Source organism: Ascaphus truei, chromosome 8, assembly GCF_040206685.1.
Source record: "Ascaphus truei isolate aAscTru1 chromosome 8, aAscTru1.hap1, whole genome shotgun sequence".
In the NCBI taxonomy this organism is placed as follows: domain Eukaryota; kingdom Metazoa; phylum Chordata; class Amphibia; order Anura; family Ascaphidae; genus Ascaphus; species Ascaphus truei.
In genome coordinates, this window is record NC_134490.1 from 29,341,886 (window position 1) to 29,368,202 (window position 26,317).

Genomic DNA, 26,317 nt, shown 5'->3' on the forward strand with positions numbered 1-26,317 from the left:
GAGATGAAAGGGTTAATGAAAAAATGCTGATTTAATACGCGAGACTCCTATTAATATAGGCGACACAAATGTGCACACTCGCACGTACAAAATACACACCACACTTCATGCTGTTATATGCTCAGTGGCAGAAATTGCTTTAAAAAGTTGCGGTACTGTCTGTGCCTATTTGGAAGAAAAAAATACTGTACGTACATTCATTAAGTAATAGGTTTAAGTAATATTTCTACTGTAAAATAGGAAGAGGGTAGAGGGTGCTTAAAATATATATATTTTTTTTCTTTAAAAGACAATGGAATAGTAAGTTTCTACATAAAAAACAATAGTGGTAAACTGGGTGTGAAAATAAAAAAAAGTACTAATGTGAAAATAAGAAAGTAGTGGTTCTTTGGGTGTGAAAATAAGAAAGTAGTGGTCATCCTGGTCACACTGGTCATAAAAAAAGTTACCCATTGTGACGGGAGCTTTGTGACAGGCTATAATAATACACCACCAAATATATAACTGGGTTGAACTGGACGAGACTTAGATATGATAAAATATAATTTATTCCTTGAAAAAGGTGAACACACGAGATATACAAATAACAGACAAAATATGGACACTTACTTAAAGGTTAGGACAAGAAAGCCATCAGGATACAGGATGGGCCATTTCTTCCATAATTCAGTTGACATCACAGCAATACATGCAGATCATGAAGACACATGAAGAACAATTGAGTAAGGGGTGACTCTGACTTATATACCATTTCAACCCTTCTCTTACACTCAAGGCGCTGAGCTGTCTAGCAAAAATCTCTTTGAAGCAGATTTTGGCTTCCATTGTAAGTGTGAAGTATCACACTTAAAAACACTCAGTTCCTTGGTTCCTGCCCCCAGTATAAACAATTAGGGCAGTTACCTTTGATCACCGGGCTATGTTAATTCTTACAGGATGCTCTCCCTGCCCTATTAGCATAGCAGATGGGGGTATGCATTGTCAGAGCAGACCCAAAACCCCATATACATTTTAATACCTACACATATTAAAATACCCGGTTCTGGTAGGTCCAGCGGGTCCAAACTTTCCAGACCTTAATGCCGGAAGTGGTACACTATAGGGTCCAAATTTCAGCCCTCTACGACCTTCGGAACCGGAGTTTTACAAATATCACATAAACCGTTTCATATTTTATTATAAAAATCTCCGCTAAAAAGAAATCTCAGCGTATCACTAAATCCCCATTGAAAACAATGGGCTCCGCCGCCATGGGTTTCAATGGAGCAACTCCGCCGTTGTAGTCAATGGAGTTTCCCGCCATAGACTTTCAATGGAGGAACCACCGCCATTGAAGTCTATGAGAAAATCCACAAATCGTTACCTTCGTCCACACTCCGTCTGGTTGGTCTGAGGGGGCTGGGAATGGGCATGCATTAAAGCCGGAACCTTGGCTATATGCCACCCAAATCCCATCCCTCTGGTTATTTCAGAACCGGAGATATGGACTTACACATTTCACCATTTTACACTTAGTCGTTTTTTTCGCCATGCGGCTTTTCCCCATTGGAATCAATGGCCGGCGCCGCCATTGACAATGCATGGCGCCTGCCGCCATTAGAATTAATGGTGCGACCCTCCTCCGCTCGACCCTTTACGGGGGTCCCTCATTCCCGGACCCGGTGTGGATCGTGTGTGGGGGTTCCTAGGGGTTAGGGACAAAAAGAACCCAAGATTCCCACGCCAATTGTCGTTGAACTTGACCGTAGTGATTAAACTCTTTTAAAAGACATTGTATCCGCTTTTGCGGTGTGCGGTTTGGATGGCTGCCAACCTGTTCCTCGAGGCCGGCGTTGAGGAATCTCCATTGAAGTCAATGAGCCCATTGACTTACAATGGGAAACCACCGCTCCTCTCGGACGCCACCTGCTGGTCGTCGCTGGAAGGCAGGTCCAAAACCGCTACTTCTGCCATTAGAAAGCATGGAGGCTCAATGGCGACCTATGGATGGCTGCAAAATGGAGCCTGAAAAGGCGGGAAAATTACACAAAGGGCTATAATCACTATTTTAACATTAACCCCTTCCCTCCCGCATCAACCCTAGTGTATGTGTGAGTGCATACACCAGGATAACACAATACATTTACACTGGGGAATAAACACTTGGATATTGAAGCAAGGCAAAACACATTACTGGACCTCAGTCCAGTTAACCCCTTGCTTTCCTGATGAGAGTAGAGGGTGGCCAAATGGGGTGTAACCCCTTTAATCCCGGGCCAAATCCTCTCTATCATGACACCCATGCATCCCCCACCCCCTGCATATCATCGCATAGTAATCACTGCAGTTGAGACACTGTGCTTTATTGCTTACATGCAGTTAATAAAAGAGCCGTAAAGGGTTAGCCCTACGCATTCTCCCGTGCTCTGCTCTCCTCCTCCTGGGGAACACAGTTTAATTTAGGCCTTGGCAAACTTGCTTAATCTTTCAGAAAATATAACCTCATTATCTTTCCGTCAGTTTGATTACGGATTTTATCTGCGTTCGGGAGCTGGGGACATGCTGTTCTACTGACATAATCCAATCTTATTATTTTCTTTTTAATCTTTTTTTTAGTTGTGGAGTCATTTTTAACCAACGTCATTTTTTCATACAGTATGTCTTTTTACATATTAAACATGAGGAAATCATTACAAATCAGTGTGTGTGTATATATATATATAATAATATATAATACATACAGTATATACATACACACACACATGTATGTACAGCGTGTGTGCGCGCACAAGCCACGATGCGCAACTGCCTTGGCCAAAAGACAATATTTTTGTCTTTTGGCGCGGCTGCCGAGCATTGGCAACCTCACGACAGCAGTTAAGCCAATGAGGGCGAACCAGTCACTAAGCATCATGGCCGCTCCCCAACCCCCCCCCCCCCTGTACCCCCCCTTCCGTCTATCGGATCTCCTACTCTTCAACCTCAGACCACAGGTCGCGGCTGAAACGGGTGCACGCGCCGCCAGACACTCCGGCGCGCATGCAGCCGTGACCACTGGGACCGTAGCCTTACTAGAGAGAGGTGATCTGGCACACACACAATCAGAATAATAAGATGTCACCTGCCGGTGCCCACGGACCAAGGGGGATCGTCCTGCCAAATCCCCAAGAAGTAAAACAGGGAGGGGAAACAGTCCAGGCACACGGTCTTATCCAAAAGTAGAAACTTTAATCCAGCATAAATCCAACGTTTCGGCTGCGTATAAGCTTTCACCTTGACAAAGACTGCTTATACGCAGTCGAAACGTTGCATTTATGCTGGATTAAAGTTTCTACTTTTGCATAAGACCGTGTGCCTGGACTGTTTCCCCTCCCGCCGTAGCCTTACTAGGCAGAAACCTAGCCACACCCATCTTCTAGGTGGTGTTTAGCCTGTCACCTGGTATAGGATGACTTTGCAGAATTCAAACCACTCCCCTTGTAGGCATGGTGACCTGTTATGTCACTAGTAAGTATATATAGTGAAGCTGGAAGATTTGGGTCATGGCGGGATTGGCCCATACTGACCATTTCTAAATCTGATCCCCTTCCAATGCCTTGAGATAAGGCGGGTATATCCTCAGAGTGACGGGATATATAGCCCTGACGATGGAAGTATCTCTACCACAGGTCCTGGTGGGAAGGAGGCAAATCCAAACGCTGGGACAGTGAATTCCGTGCAGAACCAGTGCTAAGGGTACAAAGTCTAGGACCTCCCTAGGATAGTGGTGAGAGCTACCAGGGAAGAATACCCAATGTAACTGTATTATTTGCTACTCATTATTGTTGAAGAGAAGATGTCCTTATGTGGAACCTAATCAATAGAATGAATAAAGCTCTAGTTTGTACCAATAAAGTTCCTTCTGCCCTTCATTACAACCTCTTAGCATACACACCCAGCCCTGATGCCAGCACCCTGAGAAGGTAATTAGACACTTTTGAAGTGAAACTTCTTTTGTAGCCTGTACTAAATTTTTATGGTACAAACCTGCATCGTGGAGATGTGAAAGTGGAATGTATATGATGTCAGGTGCGTGCACGAGCACGCGCAGCACCGTTGGAAGGCAGACACTCGCAAGCGCACCACCACTGTCTGGCAAAAAATCATAGCACTCGCGCATGCGCAAAGCATCAATCACGCATGCGCAGATGCAGGGTATGTGTACAAGTACACATTTCAGTGCTGGAGAACATGCGATCGCGGAAACATTGTATACTATCCGGCACTCACGCATGCGCAAAACCTCAGTCGCGCATCCGTATACTGTGTAGTGCGCCATTCCCTCGGCAAGTCCATTATGACTGACATGTCGACTTCACTCGCGCATGCGCATCATTTACTTTACACCACATGCGCAATTTAATGCCTTATACACTGCAGATGCGCAAAAGTCTGCACCACCACCACCAGCCCATCACAGCAAAGTGAAAATACAACAAAACACCTTCCATCACACACATACACCCTAGCACATTGACGCACATAAATACTTGCTTGCTCTCCATTGTGTATACACAGAAAACGGCCATAAACGCCCTTCACAACACTAAACAACTCCCTCTGGCCACTGTCATCAGTGTAGAGATGGGTGAGGGGAGCGCAGCACAAGTATGAATGACTCCAACACAATCAATCGCTCCACAAGGGGGTTGGTAAAAACCAATCACCCACTGTGATCAGCACAAGTGGTCAAATGACCACAGTCAATGCCTGTCAGCAGTGGTAAAGCACAAGACAATTAATATCCCCAGAGAGGGGTTGGTGTATAACCAATAATTTGACCACTTGTGCTGATCACAGTGGGTGATTGTTTTTTACCAACCCCCTCGTGGGGTTATTGATTGTGTTGGATTCATTCATCCTTGTTCTGCGCTCCTCTCACCCATCTCTATTCTTTATTTCCATTTGGGGTCCTGGAAAGACCCTTTAGGGTTGAGCGCCAGTCGCTGGTCTTCGCAGTAGTGCACCTGTATTAATAGTGCACGCAGGAGTCCGGTATATGGTAGTATTGAAAACCGTTTATTCATTTTCCCTCTATTGTCAGTGAGAGCACCGTAGTCTCTTTCATCACTGTCATCAGTGAGTAGAACCAGGAACACTTCACCCGCCATTTCTACCGTCTGCCATTATATTGCATCTTCTCATCTCTATAGCGTCTAACTTTACCCAGGCCCTGCTACTGAAAGGTCACAAACTTTCAACACCTCAAATCCCATTTCTTATATAACATAATTATAAGGCTGCCACAGTACTACCATTCTTACAAACAAATGTAGCAGACAACCACTACGTGCTGAAGCATACCTGCCACGGTACTACTCTTTCTATAACACTAACCTCACATAGTACCACTACTTTTATATACCAACCTATACCAGCAACAATACTTGACTATACAAAATGAACACAGTATCTGTATTTCCATACGCAAAACTCACACACTATCAGTTCTTTATCAACTTAACATATCACCGTCTCGGTTATATTACTGACACAAACTGTTACCTTTGCCTTTTCTCATACGCCAAGTACTATAAATGATAGAAATGCCCAAGACAAACACCGAAAGAGTTTGAGAGTATCGAGCTCGAATTAGAGCAACTAAAACACCTAAACCAACAACAATAACTCGCCTACAGCGTAAGACACAGTAGAGACAACTAAACAAACAGCTACAAGTGCAATTACTCACAATCCAACCCTTACATTTACCTATCCCTTCAGCTAGCCCTGCTCCGTCAAGCAGGACCACCAGTAATCCACCACCTACTACTGAAATTACAGGACAGCGTACATTATCCTACGACAATTACAATTTACGTCTAACATACCAACTACAACATCCGGTTCCACCATTGATCCAGTCTTTCAATACCCTTTACATACTTTACAATCAAAAATATGTCTCGTACTTCAGTTATCATAAGTCAATTGAATCATGAATTACAACTGATACTCTGAAAGTTTGAATGCCAAAAGAAACAATACAACTAATACTCTCAAAAGTCTTCTGTTCTATCACAAATATCAATAACAACATACAACGTCACTGACCATGCACAAAGAAGTTTCACTTACAATGCGTGTGTACAGCACACACTCCCCTTTTTGTTTTGTGAGCTGTATAAAGGGGAGTTACATACATACATAAATACATAATCAGTGGCGGATTTTCCATTAAGCCTCTTAGGGGCGAACCTAGGGCGGCAAAAATGTCCGCCCCCATATACATTTGCTGCTCTCTCGGGCCTGCCGGGCCTGCTGGGAAGGCACTTGCATGTAGCTGCCGCCCTCCTCCTTCCGAATCGCCGCGTCAAATGACGCCGCAAGCATCTCCAACGTGATGTCACACGGCATCTCGTTGCCATGGTGACGTTGTGATGGCAGATGACATCATGACATTGCGTTACCACGGTAACGCATCATTGGATGCTGTGATTCGGAAGGAGGAGGGTGGCAGCAAGGAGGCGGCAGCTACATGTAAGTGCCATGGGGCGGCCGATCTTCAAATCCGCGACTGTACATAATGTCACCCAACATGGATCGGAACTAGTGACATTTGCAATAAAAATTGGTATTTTTCCAATGTCATAGTTCCGATCTAAGTAGGGTGACATACTATATATAGATATATATTATAATATACACACTCAAACAAATATATAACTAAATATACACATTAATATAAATATATACTATAAATATATATTTATACTGTATATATCTGTGTGTGTGTGTGTGTGTGTGTATATATGTATAGTGCGTGTGTATATATATATATATATATATAATATATAATATATATATATATATGCTACATTCCAAGAAGAACTGTTTTTGAGTAAACTCCTTGCCTGCTTTATTCAATGTATCTCAAAAGCTCGCACAATTAAAAGCATTTCATCAGCCACAGAATGGTATTGTCTATTCATTTTTGACTTTATATATATATATTTATTTTTATTTATTTATAAAATGTTTTACCAGGAAGTAATACATTGAGTTACCTCTTGTTTTCAAGTATGTCCTGGACATAATTAATATGACAAATAATACATGGTTACAAATACAGTTACATAAATGAACAGGGTATACATTATATACAATACATTGCATGCACAGCTAGAAAAGATGTATATTATAGGCGTATGTAACAGTTACAGACCAGATTAAAATGTGAGACAGCCTTAGTTTTGAAAGAACTTAAACCGGTGGTGGATGTGAGAGTCTCCGGTAGGTTGTTCCAGTTTTGGGGTGCACGGTAAGAGAAGGAGGAGCGGCCGGATACTTTGTTGAGCCTTGGGACCATGAACAGTCTTTTGGAGTCTGATCTCAGATGATAAGTGCTGCATGTGGTAGGGGTGAGGAGCTTGTTCAGATAGCTGGGTAGCTTGCCCAGAAAGTATTTGAAGGCAAGACAGGAAAGGTGAACTTTGCGCCTAGGCTCAAGTGATGACCAGTCTAGTTCTTTGAGCATTTCGCAGTGATGTGTGTTGTAGTTGCATTGGAGAACGAAACGACAAATTGAATTGTATAGGGTTTCAAGTTTGCTAAGGTGGATTTGGGGTGCCGAGCCATATACTATGTCTCCATAGTCGATAATTGTCATTAGCATCTGCTGTGCGATACGCTTTCTGACCAGCGGACTTAGGGAGTATTTGTTCCTGTAATGTACCCCTAGTTTAAAGTCCTGTAGAGGGATGCTGCCAGGGTACATAGAGGATAGTGTGCAGAGGGCAGCAGGTTGTAGGTGAGTGTGTCTCAGTGCTCATGTCTCCAGCTTGGTCCTATCTGCTGCTGTACGACGCTCTCTCCATTCTCTTCACCAGGTGGTGGATTGTCAATATTAAGGCTGCCCAAAAGTTCTACAATATCACTCTCATCTATCATATCTTCTTCATAGCGGTATATATATGTGTGTGTAATGGTGTTTAAACAACCCCCCACACCCTCCACACCCCAATTGCAGATAGGGGCCATTACAGGGTGTGTGTTGCATACCTGCTGGTAATGAGGACTGAGTCGTCTGCGATGATTTTGCGACACAGGAACAGGTTCTGGGGTTCATACCTCACATAATACTTAGCAGTGCAGCGCCTCCATCTGCCGTAGGCTCCAGGGAAATGGAGATGATTTCCCACGGTAGAACTTGTACCTCTCCCCCCAGTTAGATCACATACCAGGCTGGAGGTATATTGCAAACAGGAATGGTTTATTACTACACACTTTTCAGGAACACAACAGCTACTCAGCAGTCTTCTGCCGGATACAGTCTCCTTAGATCAGCTCTCACTGGAGATGGTCCCTGGACCGTCACTACAGGCCAAGGGCACCCGCAGCCATCCTAGCTTTTCCCCACCTCCCTAACGGAGGCAGAGGTATGATCACACTCCCTCCTCCCCACAGGGAAGAGCACATGGGTAGGCTCCAATCTCAGGCTCCCAGACATGTGACCTGGCTTCCTCAGAGGGCAGGAACAGCTTCCAAATTTAGGGCGGTCCGGCCCTTAAGTACAGCCAAAAGGCGGGCATCCCGTTGTCCCAGCTACAACAGGATGCACCAACCCCTGCTGTCACTCAAATGCAGTACCAAAAGATGAGGGGGAAAACCCCATACCATCTACTGGCAACCTGATAGTACCAGGGTTTACTGCCAGGAGGGAATCAAACTAGTAGCCACAGATGGCATGGCTACATATATATATATATATTTATATATATATATAACTTCGACATTATCCACCCCAGCCTGCTTTCCAAGAACACAGATTACATATATAGTAGTTAATGAGCCGGTAACCGAGGCTGTAATTTGTGACACAGCAGCGGCTGTCCCTGTATGTCTCTCCCGCTGGCTCTGTTCTGAGCTGTCCTTATGATCTTGCTTTGCTGCTTCCCTCACCCCGGCATTCTGTGCTCAGAAATAAACCAGTGACTAATCTAAATAAACATGGGCACAGGAGCAGGTGTGCACTCCGCCCCCACGCAAGAACGTTTAACCTTTTCACAGCCTAAAAGTTTTGTAAGCAGCTTCAAGTTCTTGGCGGCTCTAGCCCATTCACTACCAGAGGGGCCTGCTACGCATTATTATTCATATTTATTTGTGAAGACCCAACATATCCCGCCGCGCGGTATAGTTATATTTCAAAAACATGACGTTACATACAGGTGAAGACAACCATGCACAAACCGATACAAACGAGGCAATGAGGGCCCTGCTCGTGACAGCTCACAGTCTACAAGAAGGTGGCTGCTTATTGTAGGATAAACTGTGTCTCAGGTTAGAATATGGCCCAGTCTGACAGCTGAGTTTACCATCTACATTTGGTGCACAGGGAGATAAAGTGACTTGCTCAAGGTCCCAGGACTTGACGCTGTGATGCGAACTGCGTTTACCCACTTCACAGACTTTGATATTACCACCAAGCTAGTCCTTTCTGCACCTTACTGCTAGGATTGTGTCTCACTGGTACTGTATGTGCGACTGTGTGCGTATCAATGTATTTTGCTTCCTTAGCCAGGTTCAATGTAAGGTAACGTTTTTCTATTTGCTCTGTGTCTGTGTAATTCTAAATGTGGGGTGGGGAACTCCAGTCCAAAACTGAGCCATGGATTGAGCCACCTGTGCGGAAGCAGGAATGTCCTGAAAACCTTGCCTGTTGGAGTCCCTTGAGGATTGGAGTTGCCCATCCCTTTTCTAAATCGTATCTTGTAATTATTGTTTTTTTTATACATCTCTAAAAGGCAGCATAATAATTTTACACACAGTAAAAAAAAAAAAAAAATAATTTTGTGGAATAAAAATTTCCCTATACATATTGCACAAGAGTTTACCTACACAAAAGATTAGATATAGATAGTAAAAAAAAATAAAAATGTATATATATATATATATATATATATATATATATATATATATATACTTGGAAATTATTTTAAAGGACCTATAGCTATCTGGTTTTATTTGTAAGATCACTTACACCTAACCTATGATTAACCCTGTTCATTTCATGTACTGTAACCATGTATTGTTATCACAATTGTGCCCAGGACTTACTGGGAAACGAGAGGTAACTCTAAATGCGTTACTTCCTGCTAAAAACATGGTCTACATAAATAAAATGAATATTAAAAATGCCAAAGCCATTACTTTGATCCTAGGAAGGACTCTGCGTTTAAATTAGAGAGAGGCTGTGTTCCCTTAGGATATTTGCCCTGTATTTAATCTCCAGGACCTGCTAAATTAAAAGGAGCATAATCGCATATACTCCACTTTCCCCGGGGCTGGAGGATAATAACGAGCATTATTTTTTCCCTGAGTGGGCAGGAGGATAGCATGATTATTTGCTTAACTGGTAATGACCTCATTATCAGCAGAAGGCAGAAGAAGAAAAAAACCCATAGCTGTATAGGGCGCACACTTTCACTCTCGCTTTTGTCGCTAAAATAATGGTTCTGGATTTGTTTCGTTTTGGATTTTTACCAAATTATGGGGGGAAACCGCTACAAAAAATAAGATTGAAAATGCTGAACCCGCATAATAAAAGCATGAAAAAAATGCTTTTAATGAAGTATAAAATCATAACAATAATTAGGAAACTAAAATAGTGTGATTGAAACACGTATAATAATACAGCGGTGAAAACAAATAGAAATTGGCACTTAGCCTGGTGTTTGGGTTTTGGGTTAAAACATTTCGGCGTTTTGGTCTAAAAAAAAAAAATATCCTAAGGGTAATAGTATTAGTGTGTATTATTGTGCTTTTTACAACTTATCAGTGTAATTGGCGTTAGGAAAAAATATTTCTTCACCAGAGAGAGGGACCATTTGGGTTCTGAAAGGAGCAGGATCTTAATATAAAGTTTTCGGTGGCAGTGATGCATTCCCAGTGTTACACAAATGTAACATTGTGGCTTATTTTTAAAAAAAGAGTCCATTCCCGCATAGGCTTATTGTAAACTTCATGGTAGGGTCTCCTTAGCAGGGTATTTGTGACTTAAAAAAAAATAAAAGTAGTGTATGTATTTTTACATAACTTTTTTTTGTTGAAATTTAACTTTTTCTTAGAAACACCAGTTTTGTGGACAGAGCTACAATCTATAGCTTGTGTCTTTTTGTAATAGGAAGCACTGCCATCTACGGCACTTATTCCCGCACCTGCTGTCTCTGCAAGTCTCCCAACATACCAATTAGATTGTAAGCTCTCCGGGGCAGGGTTTTCCTTTCCTATTGTCTGACTTTGTTGCGCCTATTGTATTATTCCTTGTACTGTATGGTCTTTGTAAAGCGCCAACTACACTGTGGGCGCTATATACATAAAGATATACTGTACATACATAGGATACAAAGAAAGAAAGAAAAAAAAATCACAAGATACAAGTAATTAAAACAGTTACTTTAAGGGGAATTTAATTACAATTACTCTGAGAAGTTGTTTTTTTTGACCCACTACATTGGATTGGCCCTCTAATAAATAAAACGTTTGGCCTATCCCTATATGTAGTTTAGGTACTCTACAGAATTGGCTTAGGACCAGGGGTCTCGATTAGCATTTCCACCTCCTGCAGCTGCTGATTGAGATAATGACTCCCAGAATTGACCCAGGAAGCTGTGAGCTGCATTGATTTCAACATAAACCATTTCCGTTCGTTAGCGCTGTCAGCTCTGCTCCCTCGCATCCTAAATAATCAAGAAATATCGCTTACCCAGACCCCATCACTTAGATGGATATATTTAATCAGCAGCAAGAAGAGCAGAATTAAAGAGAAGTCACATCGTCTATTACTGCAAAAAAAAAAAAAAACAACGATTTCTTTCCCTCCCTCTGGGTTTTATCGTCTAAAGTGGGGAATCAGTCTAATTTTGACACTTAACCTCTTCAATGTATCACAGAACCCTGCACTCAAGCAGAGCAGCTACTTATATTTATCTGTTTGATGAATGACGGCTTCATAATTCATTTGCAAACAAAGAACAGAGCAAAAAGGCGAATTCACTTGCCGCCTTGAAGACTGACAAACAGTCTTATCGGCGAAAGGCATTTCATGAAGATTGTAAAAACCCATTGCAGCTTTTGGAAAATGTTAAAAGTTTCACAAAAACAATAAAAAAACGTGTAACCCTTGTTCCCCCTCCCCCCCCCCCCCCCCCCCCAGACTCATCTGTGGTGTCTAGGGTGCGTGAGGGCAGATTACATGCGTAGTGGTGGTGCATGCCTGCGTGGAACAGGAGGGCCTGAGCTTCCCGCGTTGTTATTGGGGAGACAGGACCAGGCTTCTGGGGTGGTAGCCTCCATGGTTTAGTGGTGCAGCGTTTCCATCTTCTATACTCCCAGGGATATGGGATAGGACCTGTATAGAAGAACCTCCCTGGTCCAGGGTTGAATGCTCCAGACTCACACAACAGTCTTTGTATAAAAGTATTGTCTCTTTATTGGTCAGATCAGCGACTCCAAATGTAGTGGCGACCAGCAGCCACAACAACAACAGCAATGTCCCGCGGATTACTCCACTCTCCTCCCTTTACAAGTCCTTCCTCCTCTCCTTCCCTCCAAGTCTCTCCTCCGACAGGATGGTCTGGGCTTGGGCGGCAATAAACCGCGGCCCACCTCAGAGGTTAGCCTCTGGGTGGGGACTGGATTCTCCCCATCACTCCAGCAGTGGGGTGAGGGGCATTGGTCCACCGGGTCTATCGTGCTATCAGCTCTACTCAAAGTGGCTGCGTCTCTCCTCTCCTCTCTCTGCTCCTGTACGGCTTTACAGGTGAGACTGCACTGTATCCTCCAACTCCTCGGACAGAACAGCTACGTCACTCACAGGAGCTGGCTGCTAAATAGAGTCAGCCCCACCCCTCATGATGTCAGCAGAACCTCCCCTCCGGCTCATGCCTGCAGCAGAGTCAGGGGCCTGCATCTACCACTCAGGGCAGGGCTTGGAAGGGGGGAAACCCATGATGACTACTGGTGCCTGCTCTTAACAGGACTTACCACAGTAGGAGGAAGATAGGTATAGCCCGTGCTGTTTACAGGGGGCTACAAACGTTTGAAATAAAAAGTTTTTAAAAGGATTAAAAACACTTAAATTTGTTGATTTGCTTTAAAAAGTTGAGAACCGACACCATGTAGCCCAGGCCTGCACAACATACTTACATTCTTGTATATAATGTATACCTTGTTCATTTATGTAACTATATTTGTAACCATGTATTATTTGTTTTACTCTGTGCCCAGGACATACTTGAAAACGAGAGGTAACTCTCAATGTATTACTTCCTGGTAAAATATTTTATAAATAAATAAACATGCGGCCCGCCGGGACTCCCTGTTGCGGCCCGCGACTGCCCCCTCAAACCCCCTCTCCTTCTAGGGAAGGATGCGCTCAACTCCCCCAAGCACAGGGCTGACGCGCTCCCCCCACCTGGAACAGGGCTCACGCGCTCCCCCCACCCGGCGCAGGGATCACGCCTCTCCCCCCCCCCAGTATGATGCGGTGACGCACCCCCCCCCGAGCCTGCTTTACGCGCTGACGTGCCCCCTGCTCCCCAGCACCAGAAGTTGACACGCTGCCGTGATGTGCGCCCCCCACCCCCCATTCGTCCTGGCTGAGGCCCGCCGCCGCTTCTTCTGCCGCCGTCACGATCAGGTAGGCATGGGGGGGGGGGACTGCTGAAGGGTGCTGGGGGACTGCTGAAGGGTGCTGGGGGACTGCTGAAGGGTGCTGGGGGACTGCTGAAGGGTGCTGGGGGAAGATGAAGGGGAAGGATGCTGGGGGAGATGAAGGATGCTGGGGGAGAGCTGAAGGGTGCTAGGGGGAGCCTGAAGGGTGCTGGGGGGAGATGAAGGGTGCTAGGGGGAGAGTTGAAGGGTGCTAGGGGGAGAGCTGAAGGGTGCTGGGGGAGATGAAGGATGCTGGGAGAGCTGAAGGGTGCAGAGGGAGAGCTGAAGGGTGGTAGGGGGAGAGCTGATGGGTGCTGGGGGGAGATGAAGGATGCTGGGGGAGATGAAGGATGCTGGGAGAGCTGAAGGATGCTGGGAGAGCTGAAGGGTGCAGGGGGAGATGAAGGGTGCAGGGGGAGATGAAGGGTGCTGGGGGAGATGAAGGGGGGGTCATTGGAGGTATAGAAGAGGGGCATTGGAGGTGCAGGGGAAGGTCATTGGAGATGCAGGGGAGGGTCATTTGAGGTGCAGGGGGGTGATTGGAGGTGCAGGGGAGAGAGATGTGTGATGCAGGGGGGGAAAGTGATGTGAGGTGCAGGGGGGGAGTGATTTGAGGTACAAGGGGGGTGAGGGATGTGAGTTGCAGGGGGGTGGGATGTGTGTGGTGTGCAGGGTGTATTGTGTGTTTGATGTGGAGTGGGAGTATTATGTGTGTGGGTGAGGGGGAGAGATGGGGGTATGAGAGATAGGTGGGGAGTATCGCAAAGGTTGATAGTGAGGGGTGCTGGGGGAGATATGAGGATGATGATGATGAGAGGTGCTGGAGGAGATGATGATGATGATTTTACCTGTGCGGCCCAATTTTTTTTTCCTTGGAGCAGTTTGGCCCTTCTCACTTTTCGAGTTGTGCAGGCCTTATGTAGCCTATTCAACATGACACTACCCTTCCAAAGACAGGCTGCACCTGTAAAAAGTGCATGGGTGTTGGGTTCCCTGTCATACCTACAATGATCTAGAGCAGGGGTGCGCAATCTTCTTTCCCTTGCGCCCCCTGCTGGCTCTCCCCTCCTCCTAGCACCCCCCCCCCCCTCCTTACCTTGGCTCCGGCGTTCTGATATCATGACGCCATGGCAATGCGGCGTCACGTGTCAAATGACGCCGCGTTGCCAGAAGCCGGCTGAGCCACGGTAAGTAAAGTTTACAGAGGCCTTCACCGCTCCCCCAGCATTTCATTTAAATGCCTTCGGGAAGCGTGCAGGGGCTCTGTAAACCCCCCGCCCCCCAATTTGCGCACCCCTGATCTAGAGCAGTGGTGCGCAAACGTTTTTTTAGCCGCGACCCCTAAATTTAATTGTCCACTACACGAGCCCCCCTCCACTCACGGCCCCGAAAATCTAGGATTAACTCTGCGGGGCTCCCTGTCTCTGAATGGAAAACCTACAGCGTTAATCCCTTACCCCTCCCTACCCCACCTCTTTCCCCCTCCTCCCTCCTCCTTTCTTCTCCCCCTCCCTCCCCCCCCCCCCCCGATGACATAGATAAAAAGGATTCTAAATTATTTTACACCTCTTTTGATACGGCTTCATCCTTTTTGTTACCATCTGTTGGGTTGTTCATTTAACGAGTTATTCTACGTTGATACAGTACGTGTTTGCCAATGGGATGTTCAATTGCATGTTACTATTTTGCAATGGGTAGTACATTCTTGGAATGGGTAGTGAGACAGGAGGCCGGATGTAATTACATTTAACATTATCTGGATGATTTTTTGTTTGTGGGACCAGCGGATAGTAATCTGTGTTCCCGGTTGTTAGATACATTCAAGAGTTTGGCTGAAAAGTTTGCGGTTCCTTTGGCCAAAGAAAAAACAGAAGTTCCAATGACTGTGATATATTTCTTGGGAATCGAAATTGATACAGTAAAGTGAAGAGTAAATATGTCAATGTACCCCAAAGAAAATTCCCTTATATGCACACCTCTGATTTTAAAATATAACTTCTAATGTTATTACTTAAAACATATATTAATTATTTGTATTTGTAATTTGTAATTCAATGTGTTCGAGTGGTCATTTATGTATGAGGGATTTAGGTACCTTGTTTATTTTTTTTTTAAACACTGTTACACAAACACTAGGTAATATATGTTTTAAGTAATAACATTAAAAGTTATATTTTAAATTCAGAGGTGTGCATATAAGTGATTTTTCTTTGGGGTACATTGACCTCTGTACTCTTCACTTTACTGATTCACTTTCAGTTCACAGTTTGCACCCACTTTACAATTATCGAATGGATTCTTTTGTTAATTAGTATGGTTTAAGTCGATCACTCCCTATCCCTATCCTCCTTTTCTAATAGAAATTGATACCCTGGAAATGATTTGTAGATTGCCACAGGAAAAATATATTGCATTTGTTGTTATTGTAGCAGAGGTGAGGAGTTATGATACAGTTAAAACAGTTACAATCATTGTTGGGTCTTTGGGCGTTTGCTGGAAGAATAATGCAGACGGGAAGAGTTTTCTGCAGAAAATTAGCAACGGCAACAAGGGGAGTTAAGAGTCCGCATCATTTTGCCAGGATAACAAAACCAATGAAGGAAGATTTGGGAGGTACTGTATGGTAAACGTTCTTGATCAATTATAACGGGAGATCCCGTTGGCAGTGTGAGGAGATACAAAATGGGGATTTACAGTGGTTCACCAATGCAGTGGGTTTGGTGGGTTTTGGGGCCTTCTCGGCAGGACAACCGTGTGCAGAAAAATGGCCACTAGGGTGGGAAGAAGAAGGTTTGACAAGGAACTTGACTCTTTGGAATTGTTTCCAATACTCTTTGCTGTAGAGATTTGGGGGAAAGAATTGAGAAACAGCAGAGTATTTTTTTTGCACAGATAACAGATAGTGAACAGGTTATCAGCGAGTTAGAAGACATGGGCAATAATATTTACACTAAAGGTGTTAGTAACAATGTTCACACCCCTCCTAGGACCAAAGTGAACTAGTTTCAATGACAAGTTTAAGGCGGCTCATCTTGGTAATTGACACTTTTTTTTTTACCCAAATCTGACACATTTTTTTTGTATTTTTATTTTTTTTTTTTAAGTTAGATTTTGGGAGGGGTGTGATTTCCTATGGCTGTTCCCTTGTGTGTGATGTCACTGTGTGATGTCACTGTGTGTTCAGCAAACGCTTGTACAGCCAGTCCCCCTCCCCACATCTTTGTTAGCTCTCTGATAAGGACAAGGTGGGATAAGGGGAAAGAAAAATATATATTTATTACAGAACCATTAAAGAAATCGAACTGCGTCAAATGCATCTAAATTATTATTAAGTACTTTGCAAGAGAAATATAAAAGGGCCTAAACGTATTAAGAAAAAAAATTGCAGGAGATTAAATTAAATAAAGAACAGGTGAGTTTTCTTTTAAAGATTCGACTTTTTTTAACATTAAATAAAAATACCACTATTGGGTGCGTTTGTATGTCTCAGATAGGTCTGCAACCCTGCCTTTCCCCATTATCCTTTAGCAAATAGTGCTTCCACTGCAGCCAGGGATGCTGGGTAATGACATGCAAATGCATAATATGCAAATGAGCACAGTGTGTCACTCTTCTCATCCATTCTAACAATATTTAGTTGTAGCTCTTGTCTATATCTAGCTCTCTGCTGCCATCCCGTGGACATGTATAAGTATATTTTTCAATATTATTTAACTTGTAACATTTCCATGGTAAACAAAAGCTTTGGAAGTTTTTACAATCTACTCTGTATATTTAATGCAGTTGTTTTCAACCTTTTTTTTGGTTAAGGAACTCCAGAACTCGATTGTGAAATTCTGGGGAACCCCAATCCTGCCCCCCGTCTCTCGCCTTCCCCCCCCATTGCCCCCATCTCTCGCCCCCCCCCCCATTGCCCTGTCTCTCGCCTCCCCCCCCCTTCACCTCTGTCTCTCGCTCCCCCTCGCCCCGTCTCTCACTTACCCCCTTAGGCCACGCGTATAGTGCCCGCGACTGGTAACGTCACCCGTCACCGTCCCTGCTAGCGAAAGTTATATTTCGCTTTGCGTCGGCGTCACGGGCGTCCTGGCATTTGATTGGTTCAGAGGCTGTCACATGAGGCGACAGCCCTTGAAAAATCAAATATTGCCAGCTACCAAAATTCGCGATGCGACGTCGCTCCGTCGCTACGTCGCATTGTCGCCGTCGTGCTTACTATATGCGCACACGGCGGCAATGCATTTGTTTTTGGGCGACGTCGCGTCGCCCGTCTCGGGCACTATCCCCGCGGCCTTAGGCTCCGATTATACCCAAGCACTACAATGTGTGCAAGCTGTCATTAGTTAAACAGATAAGCCGAAGTAGCAGATATGATTGAATTCAGTGTTCCCCAGAGAAAAGTAAAAGGAGCTGGTTATCCTTAGAAGTTGTTAAAAAAAAAAAAAAAAACAGGACCGCTACTTTTAACCAATAACGTGATTAAATTAAACTGATTAAATCTTAGTTTTGTATGCTCTAAAACATAGAAATATAAGCATTTTAAAATAATGTTATACAGTGGCAGCAGAGACTGAAGATTTTCTAAAATAAATCTCCTTTTCTCTAAAAAAAATAAATAAATAAAAGAAATTGTTATAAAAATAATTGTATAAATACATGGTAGCAGTTCTCGGGTTTTGTATATTAAATAACTGCGGAACTCTGCATTTGTAACGAAAAGTAGTTTTAGTATCACCCTGCAACCACTAGTTGTGGAACATTTCCGTCTCCGTCAGTGAATTAGTGGGGACGGTGACTGCCTGATTACCTATTTTTGGGGGTTGGAGAAAATAAGACAAACAGATTTATCACACCCCTCCTGGGCATATCCCCAATTATAAGGGACTGGAAAGGGGAGAGATAAGAGCAGCACGAATAGACATTACATTACAGAATTAGGCAATTGTTAAAATAAATGCATTACATTTTTTTACAGGGCACATCTTTTTTTAAGGCAAATAATGATAAGGATAAGTTAGTTAGTGTATGTGTTTCGTGTGCCTGTGAAGGGGAACGGCAGCATTATCGCCTGCTAATATAAGGCACAGAACCACTGCTTTTTACCAGCACTGCAACCAATGCAGAGCTTGTTTTGTACGAGCTGCAGGAGACGGTATTATATTATATACCCCACAGTAAGTTAGGGGAAGTATTGCCGGTTTTTATGCGATCCTACAGACACTGCCAGTCCCTTTAAGTTCCTAAAGTCTTTGCCAGTTCTTAAAAGTTTATATAGCCCCGAAAAGATCCTACAGACATTGCCAATCCCTATAAGATCCTACAGTCCCTGTCAATCCATAGAGTCTTCAGACACTGCCAGTCTCTATTAGATTTTACTGACCCTGCCAGTCCCTATCAGATCCTACAGACGATGCCAATCCCTATAGGATCCGTAACAAACTGCCAGTCCCTTTCAGACCCTGCCAGTCCCCATAAGATCCTACAGACCCTGCCAATCCCTACAGGATCCTACATACTCTATCTGTCCCTTTTAGCCCCTGCCAGTTCTTATCAGATCTTACAGCCCCTGCCAGTCCCCATAAGATGCTACAGACCCTGCCAATCACTGTAAGATCCTACAGACCCTACCAGCCTCTTACAGACCTTGCCCAGCTCTAAATGCTGCTACACACCATAACAGACTGTAAGGGGCTATTTATCTTCTACATAGACTATGTAAGCCCTTATAAACCCTGCCAATCCGTATGTGCTCTTATAAACCCTGCCAGACCCTATAAGCTTTTATAAAACTTGCCCTTCTCTATAGGAACCTACAGACCTAGCAAGTCCCGTACAGACCCTGCCAGTTTCCAGCCGGGTGATACAAGCCTCAACAAGTGTCGAGAGGAAGGGAGAGAGATGGTGACTGACGTATGGGGAGGCAGGGACGGGCTGGGGACGGATAAACATAGTGCTTTGGAGTTAGGTGCTGTGATCGGCCCTCCTACTCCAGCTGTGTGTCTGTAAGAGCAGCGCACAGGGCATATGCCGGCGTCTGTATACATAGCACAGACAATGTGGAATCTGCTTGCACTATGACCTGCTCCCCTGAAGAGCTGGCAATCTAATTGTTTCTGAGAGGGTTCGAGGAGCAGGAACTGTGATTTATTTGTTTCACCCCCTTTGCACCTTGTTTCTGCGGCTACGATAGGAGCTGAAACCACTGTAAAGGCCAGGGTCCTTTACATATAGGCTGCCTTTGCTGCTTGTGGTTAGAAGGAGCTGGATCAGAGATCTCAGTCCACTTCAAAGACCAGTACTTTCTGTGTCGTGAGATTACAAGACGCTACGTTACTGCTTTTACAGATGGGTCTCTAATGCTGCATCGTAAGGTACTGGAACGTGAGCATCCGACTGGATTTCCCCCACTTCACAGACCAGCACATCTGCAGACAGCCTTCCTTTCCCCTGCTGAGGGTGTACAGAGCTGGGACCTAGTCTTAAACTGCTTTAAAGACCAGTGCCTTTACAGCTGGGTCTCCTGTGCTTACAATACCTACCCTGGAATCAAACTCTTCCCACTTCAAAGATCAGTGTCTTCACAGATCACTTACTCCTCGTGCTTTTCATGAACACAAGAAACTAGGTTGTGGGTCCCTTACCGTGTTTCCCCCCCAAGAGGCCTCAAAGACCCACCACTTCACCCACTCCAAAGGCTAGCACCTTGACAGCCAGGCCTTCTGTTGCACAAAAGTCACAAGGACCCGGAAACTAATCTCCAACCCACTCCTCCCACTTCAAAGACAAGCACTTTTGCCAAACCCTCTTTGCAAGGAGCAAAATCGTACACCCTCTTTTTTGTGTTTGTGTGTGTCAACACGGGAGTGCGACATGCAGATGCCGCCCGGGAGCGCATCCCCTCCCCCAAGGAACGCCGGACGCCTCTCTCCGCTGGCGTCCCCCCGCAACTCCCCCCGCAACTCACCCAGGGGGTCTCCGATCAGCTCACCCCGTAACTCGCCCCTAATCCTGCGCAAACTACTGATGAGCCGGAATAACCGTATGCAGAGACGCTTCACCGTGGCACATCCGCCCTGGTACGGGTAGGACGGGCACTGCCCCCTCGCTATACCATAGGAGTGCATAGTCATACTCGGCACCGCTTTATAATGTGGTGTGATTAACCCCTTCAGATGGGGTTCTGACAGCAAAGGGGTTCATTTATTATTTACCTCGCAACCAATACTTTTATTTTTTTCTTTGTACGGGGATAAAAATATTTGCCCTATTACCGGCCTCACCCTATGGGAGAGAGAAATATTACTGCGCCTATATGAAGATGACGGTATAATGGCGTGCGTTGCCGTATGTTCATGCTGTTATATATATATCCCATTTAATCTCCAATTCTATGTGGTTTCTATTTTTAAGAGATCCCGTTAATGTTTGTGGGGCAAACGGTGATGTGTGAAAGAGCGGGATTCTGTTAGAGATATCCTATAGGACAGCTGTGATGTCTGAGAGAGGCTTCTCTGGGATTTAAAATTGTGATCCCATGGAAGGCTATGGAGGAAAGTGCGATGTCTGTAAGACGGGCCCCCAGATTTTGATAGGGTGACATTGTAGAAGTCTATGATGTTTGTAAGAGGATGATATTGGCTTTAAGGAGGGTGATCCCATAAAACACAGGGGCAACTGTAATATGTATAATGGGGTGATCTTGATTTTTAATAGGGGCCTTTATTGAAGTTTGTGGGGGTATTTGATGTGTGAGAGGCTTTATAGTGCGGTATGATGCACACAAGGTGGGTGACTCATTAATGTGAGTTTCCGTGCAATAGTGCCCCGATCGGCACTATCACAATTCAATAAATAACCCGCAAGGTGCTTTATTTAACACCTTCACTGCCAGGGGGGCCTGCAATGCATTGTAGTGTGGGTTTCTGAAATGTAGTCATACAGTCTCCTGCTATATACTGCAGCATTGGGCTAAGATGCTGGGGGTCTTTTTACACTCTCTATAGCAGTGGTACCTAACCTGTTTATACTAAGCCCCTCCACTCCCCATTCTGTGCCCAAACAAAGTGGATCAAGGTTTAAGTGGTTAACAATAAGGATTCCCCTTAGTGAGATATATACATTGGTTCTCTGTAAGATTCTCTCTGTCCCTCTCCATGTCCCTTTGTCACTCTGTGTCCCTCTCTTTGTGTCACTGTTTCCCTCTCTTTGTCACTCCGGTCCTATTTGTCTCTCTGTCCTTCTCTTTGTTACTCGATGTCTTTCTCCTTGTCTCTCTGTCCCTCTCCTTGTCTCTCTGTCCCTCTCCTTGTCTCTCTGTCCCTCTCCTTGTCTCTCTGTCCCTCTCCTTGTCTCTCTGTCCCTCTCCTTGTCTCTCTGTCCCTCTCCTTGACTCTCTGTCCCTCTTCTTGTCTCTCTGTCCCTCTCCTTGTCTCTCTGTCCCTCTCCTTGTCTCTCTGTCCCTCTCTTTGTCCCTGTCCCTCTCTTTGTCCCTGTCCCTTTCCTTGTCTCTCTGTCCCTCTCCTTGTCACTGTGTCCCTCTCTTTGTCACTCATCACTCTCGTCTTTCCCACTTTGTGAAGGAATGCATCTGAAATACATAGTTATACTCCGTATAACTTTATAATGCAGCACGTCTCTAACAAGAAGGGTTATAACGAAACTTCAAGCTGACTGAGCTAGAAGGCTTCTGAAATACATAGCTATACTCTGAATAACTTTATAATGCGGCACAAAGCAGCAAAGGCAGGCATCTGAATGGCACTGAGCATTTTCTGGATATACAGCCATTTACAGCTACACTGAGTATAACTCATTGTGGCAAGCAGATCAGGTACTAACCCCTTTGACTGGTTTAAACATGCCCTAAAATACTGATGAATACATAAATGTTACCTGCCGTTAAACTAGAGTTTGCTAAGTGGAACTTCGCCTTTAACGAGAGATTTATAGCTGTTCTCAATGTTTGCCTTTGAATTACCAGTCAGGCATCACTTGCAGCTCGGTAAATATACGTAAATGTACATATACTGTAATTGTGTACTCAGTTTGGAATCCTTTATTCCTATGGTGCATGTATATTCTGCAGGGCAGCACGTGTGCAAGGACAGCTTGCACACATGGGAGCAAAGGATACAATTAAAATGTCATGTATTATAACCCTAAAACATTGATAGAATAAGAAGTTAATTCATTATTCGTTGCCGCCTAAATTCTTTCATTAGTCATTATTTAGTTGTTCAATTATTATTAGTTATGGAATTCTTTGGGTAATAATTAATTATTCATTATTCATTAATTACAATCTCAATTCAGAATTTTACCATGAAGATACTACAAGAGATAGGTTACCTGGGGCTGCCTGGGAAAAATGAGGTAATGGAGATATTTTACCCTTTAATAATAATAATTAGAAAAAAGCCATATTTGTTTATTTAATAATTCAGAAAGGTTATAAAATGTCATACTGTTATGTTATAAATTATACATAGCATAGGAAGCTGTTAATTTAATTAAAAAAAATGTTTGCCCTACTACAGTATTTTTACATAAATAAGAAAAAAGGGCTTGGATGTACTGTATCAGTCACAGTATCTTTTTAAAGGGTCCCACAGTTCTTAATAGGTTGAAAATTACTGTTACACTAAAGTTATAGGAGCAGTTAGAGATGGCGTTATAGGAAGCAGTTATAGGAGCAGTTAGGGAAGGGTTTATAGGAGCAGTTAAGGGCGGAGTTATAGGAGCAGTTCAGGGAGGAGTTATATGGAGCGGTTATAGGAGCAGTTAGGGGAGGAGTTATAGGGAGCAGTAATAGGATCAGTTATAGGAGTAGGTAGGAGAGGAGTTGTAGGGAGCAGTTACAGGAGCAGTTAGGGGAGGAGTTATAGGGAGCGGTTACAGGAGCAGTTAGGGAAGGAGTTATAGGGAGAGGTTACAGGAGCAGTTAGGGGAGGAGTTATAGGGAGCGGTTACAGGAGCAGTTAGGGGAGGAGTTATAGGGAGCGGTTACAGGAGCAGTTAGGGGAGGCGTTATAGGCAGCGGTTATAGGAGCAGTTAGGAGAGGAGTTATTGGGAGCGGTTACAGGAGCAGTTAGGGGAGGAGTTATAGGGAGCGGTTACAGGAGCAGTTAGGGGAGGAGTTATAGGGAGCAGTTACAGGAGCAGTTAGGGGAGGAGTTATAGGGAGCAGTTACAGGAGCAGTTAGGGGAGGAGTTATAGGGAGTGGTTACAGGAGCAGTTAGGGGAGGAGTTATAGGGAGCAGTGGATTGCCTCTTTAAAACTGTGCTCTGAAGTTCGACTCAAACGTCCCAAGTAACTTCGAAGTTCGCAAAGTTTGGATTTTGAACCCGCGATGCTGCCATCTACTGGGTTGTGGAACAAATCATAATGTATCTGCCATGATATTTAAGTGTTTTTAAGCAAAACGGATTCAAACAGCAGGGCCCCGTAAAAATGGTTACTCCTTTTCTTATACAGTATATTTGGAGTAAACAAAGAAGCCGTAATGTGCTTCCAACATGACAAATTATTGAGTTCATTTGTCATATTATTTACTGTTGTGTATTTGAGGTCACTTTGCCAGTAGCGCTCCAGGCACATCTGAATATGTAAATATATAATACTGTGGGTGTGGGTTTTGAGATTGTGTATTTCTAATGATATATTTGGTACCAGGCAAGGTGCTAATTTCCGCTTTGGGGACCACCCCAAGATAATGACTGGTAACGTTTCCGGTGTGTCTCCTACATCACTCGTGGTCGCCATCACTGATCTGGGGCTTCCTATTGGGCCCGGGGACCCAGGAAGCCTGGAGGATAATACATTTACGTGGTTCTAAAAATGTACAGAAAATATATATCCCAGAAAACAATCCCCAAGGCGAGATTACTGCGTTAAAGCTGCAGTTCAGGCTCCTGGTTTTTTTTTTTTGTTTGTTTTTTTTTTAACTTCAATAGTTTCATGTGGACAATCTCTACTTACCTAAAAAAAACTTCATAGCTGCCGGTCAATTCGTTCTCCGTCTATTGATCGGCAAAGTTTGGCGAGATCTTTAAATATGGGGAATATAAATCGTTGCTATAGGAACAAGCATGCTTGTTAAAATAGAATACAAGAAAATTGGTCTTTCAAAGTTGTTGTTTTTTTAAAACAGAAAATGCTAAAAGTATTTTTTCTTTCTGCAGAACTGATTTATTAAAAAAAAAACACACATGCAGGATATTGCCTGAACTGCAGCTTTAAGTACCGCACCTACCCAAAACCTCCTCTCCCCTGCAAAGTTGCCATCCACAATATTTAGCTGATACCCTTTAAATGGGATTTAGAATTCCTGCATGCGGCATGTGAACAAAGGGGGTGGGGAGGGGTGGGGGGGGGGATTAAAATTCTGCCAGCTGTCTGTAAACACCGCTAATAACATCTCTTTGTATGGGGAACAAGCACACGCGGGCCACGCTGGAACCAGAGCCGCGGATATGTATATCCCACGGGCATCGCTGTTTAGACTGTTTGGGGAAAATGTTTAACTTTGTGACTGCGGTAATCCTGCCCCTGACAGGATGATTTAAACAGTTCTGCAGCAATGGAAGTGTTGGGTTAGTGACTCTGCTAATTTGGAACTATAGCAAGATGGTATTATTATAAATAAAATTATATATGTATACAGTATATACGGACTGTATGTGGGTTTATATGCGAGTGTGAGTGTATATGGCTATATATAGTTTCTCCTTTGCTTAAGATTCTGGCACTTAACAAACGCACACGGAGATATACTGTATATGTATACTTTTATTTACATAGCGTCCACAGTGTACTCTGTGCTTTGCAAAAGAGACAAAAAAAACTGTACAGGGAATTATAATACAATAAGTTCAACAAAGTCAGACAATAGGGAAGGAAATCCCTGCCCCATGGAGCTTACAATCTAAGTGTATATATATATATATATATATATATTTTTTTAAATTTATATTATCTTAAAGGATTTTTATTGGCAAGCTCCCCTTGTTATTAGGGCCGTGCTTGAGGGTCTTTCCAGCAGCAGTAGAGTTAATGTCAGTGTATTATCTGGTTATTTTTACCAGCTGGACAAATACACCCCAGCCCCACCATGTGCTGAAGCCCAGTGGAAACCTCTAAACTCTGAGCATAGTTCCCATAGACCTTATACACGAGGCATTCATTGGCTCGCGTGCATTAAAAGAGGCAACCTTCCGTGTAACCCCTTCACTCCCAGAGGGTCATTGCTTTTCATGTTATTACATTCTTTACAATGTGTTGCAGTGAAGTTAATTTATTACGGCACCTCGTTAAAAATGCCTTTTTATTCATTTTTTTAATTCTTTCTAGGGGACAAAATGATCTGCCCTAGTGCTGGCCGTACACTATAGTAGAGATGGACAAAGTCCTGCAGGACCTATCTGTGTGCACCCGTGTATATGATGGTTAGGCCTCGGCCATGGTTCGGGCGGGCGGGCGGAGGCGCACTGAGGCTCAGGGAAAGCGGGTGCTTTCCCTGGCCTTAGACAGCGCGCCGTCCGGGGGCGTGTCGGGGGCATGTCGGCGGGCGGGCCAGTGACGTCACGGAGCTGGTTCGCCCTCATTGGGCAAACCGCTCACGTGACCAGCCCTGCGCTCCGGCAAGCGG

General features: G+C 44.2%; 1 protein-coding gene across 4 annotated transcripts in view; it reads left to right on the forward strand.

Annotated features, from left to right (window-relative positions):
• Positions 1-26,317, forward strand: part of PDE4C (phosphodiesterase 4C) — a 322,499-nt gene that overhangs the window by 148,407 nt on the left and 147,775 nt on the right. Inside the window, exon 1 of one of the 4 annotated variants that reach the window (XM_075611054.1) lies at positions 20,027-20,744. The exons of the other annotated variants lie outside the window; for them this stretch is intronic. Coding sequence (XP_075467169.1) covers positions 20,539-20,744 — 206 coding nt within the window. The 5' untranslated portion in view covers positions 20,027-20,538. Of the gene's footprint in view, positions 1-20,026; positions 20,745-26,317 lie in introns of those variants that run through there. 4 annotated transcript variants of the gene reach the window in all.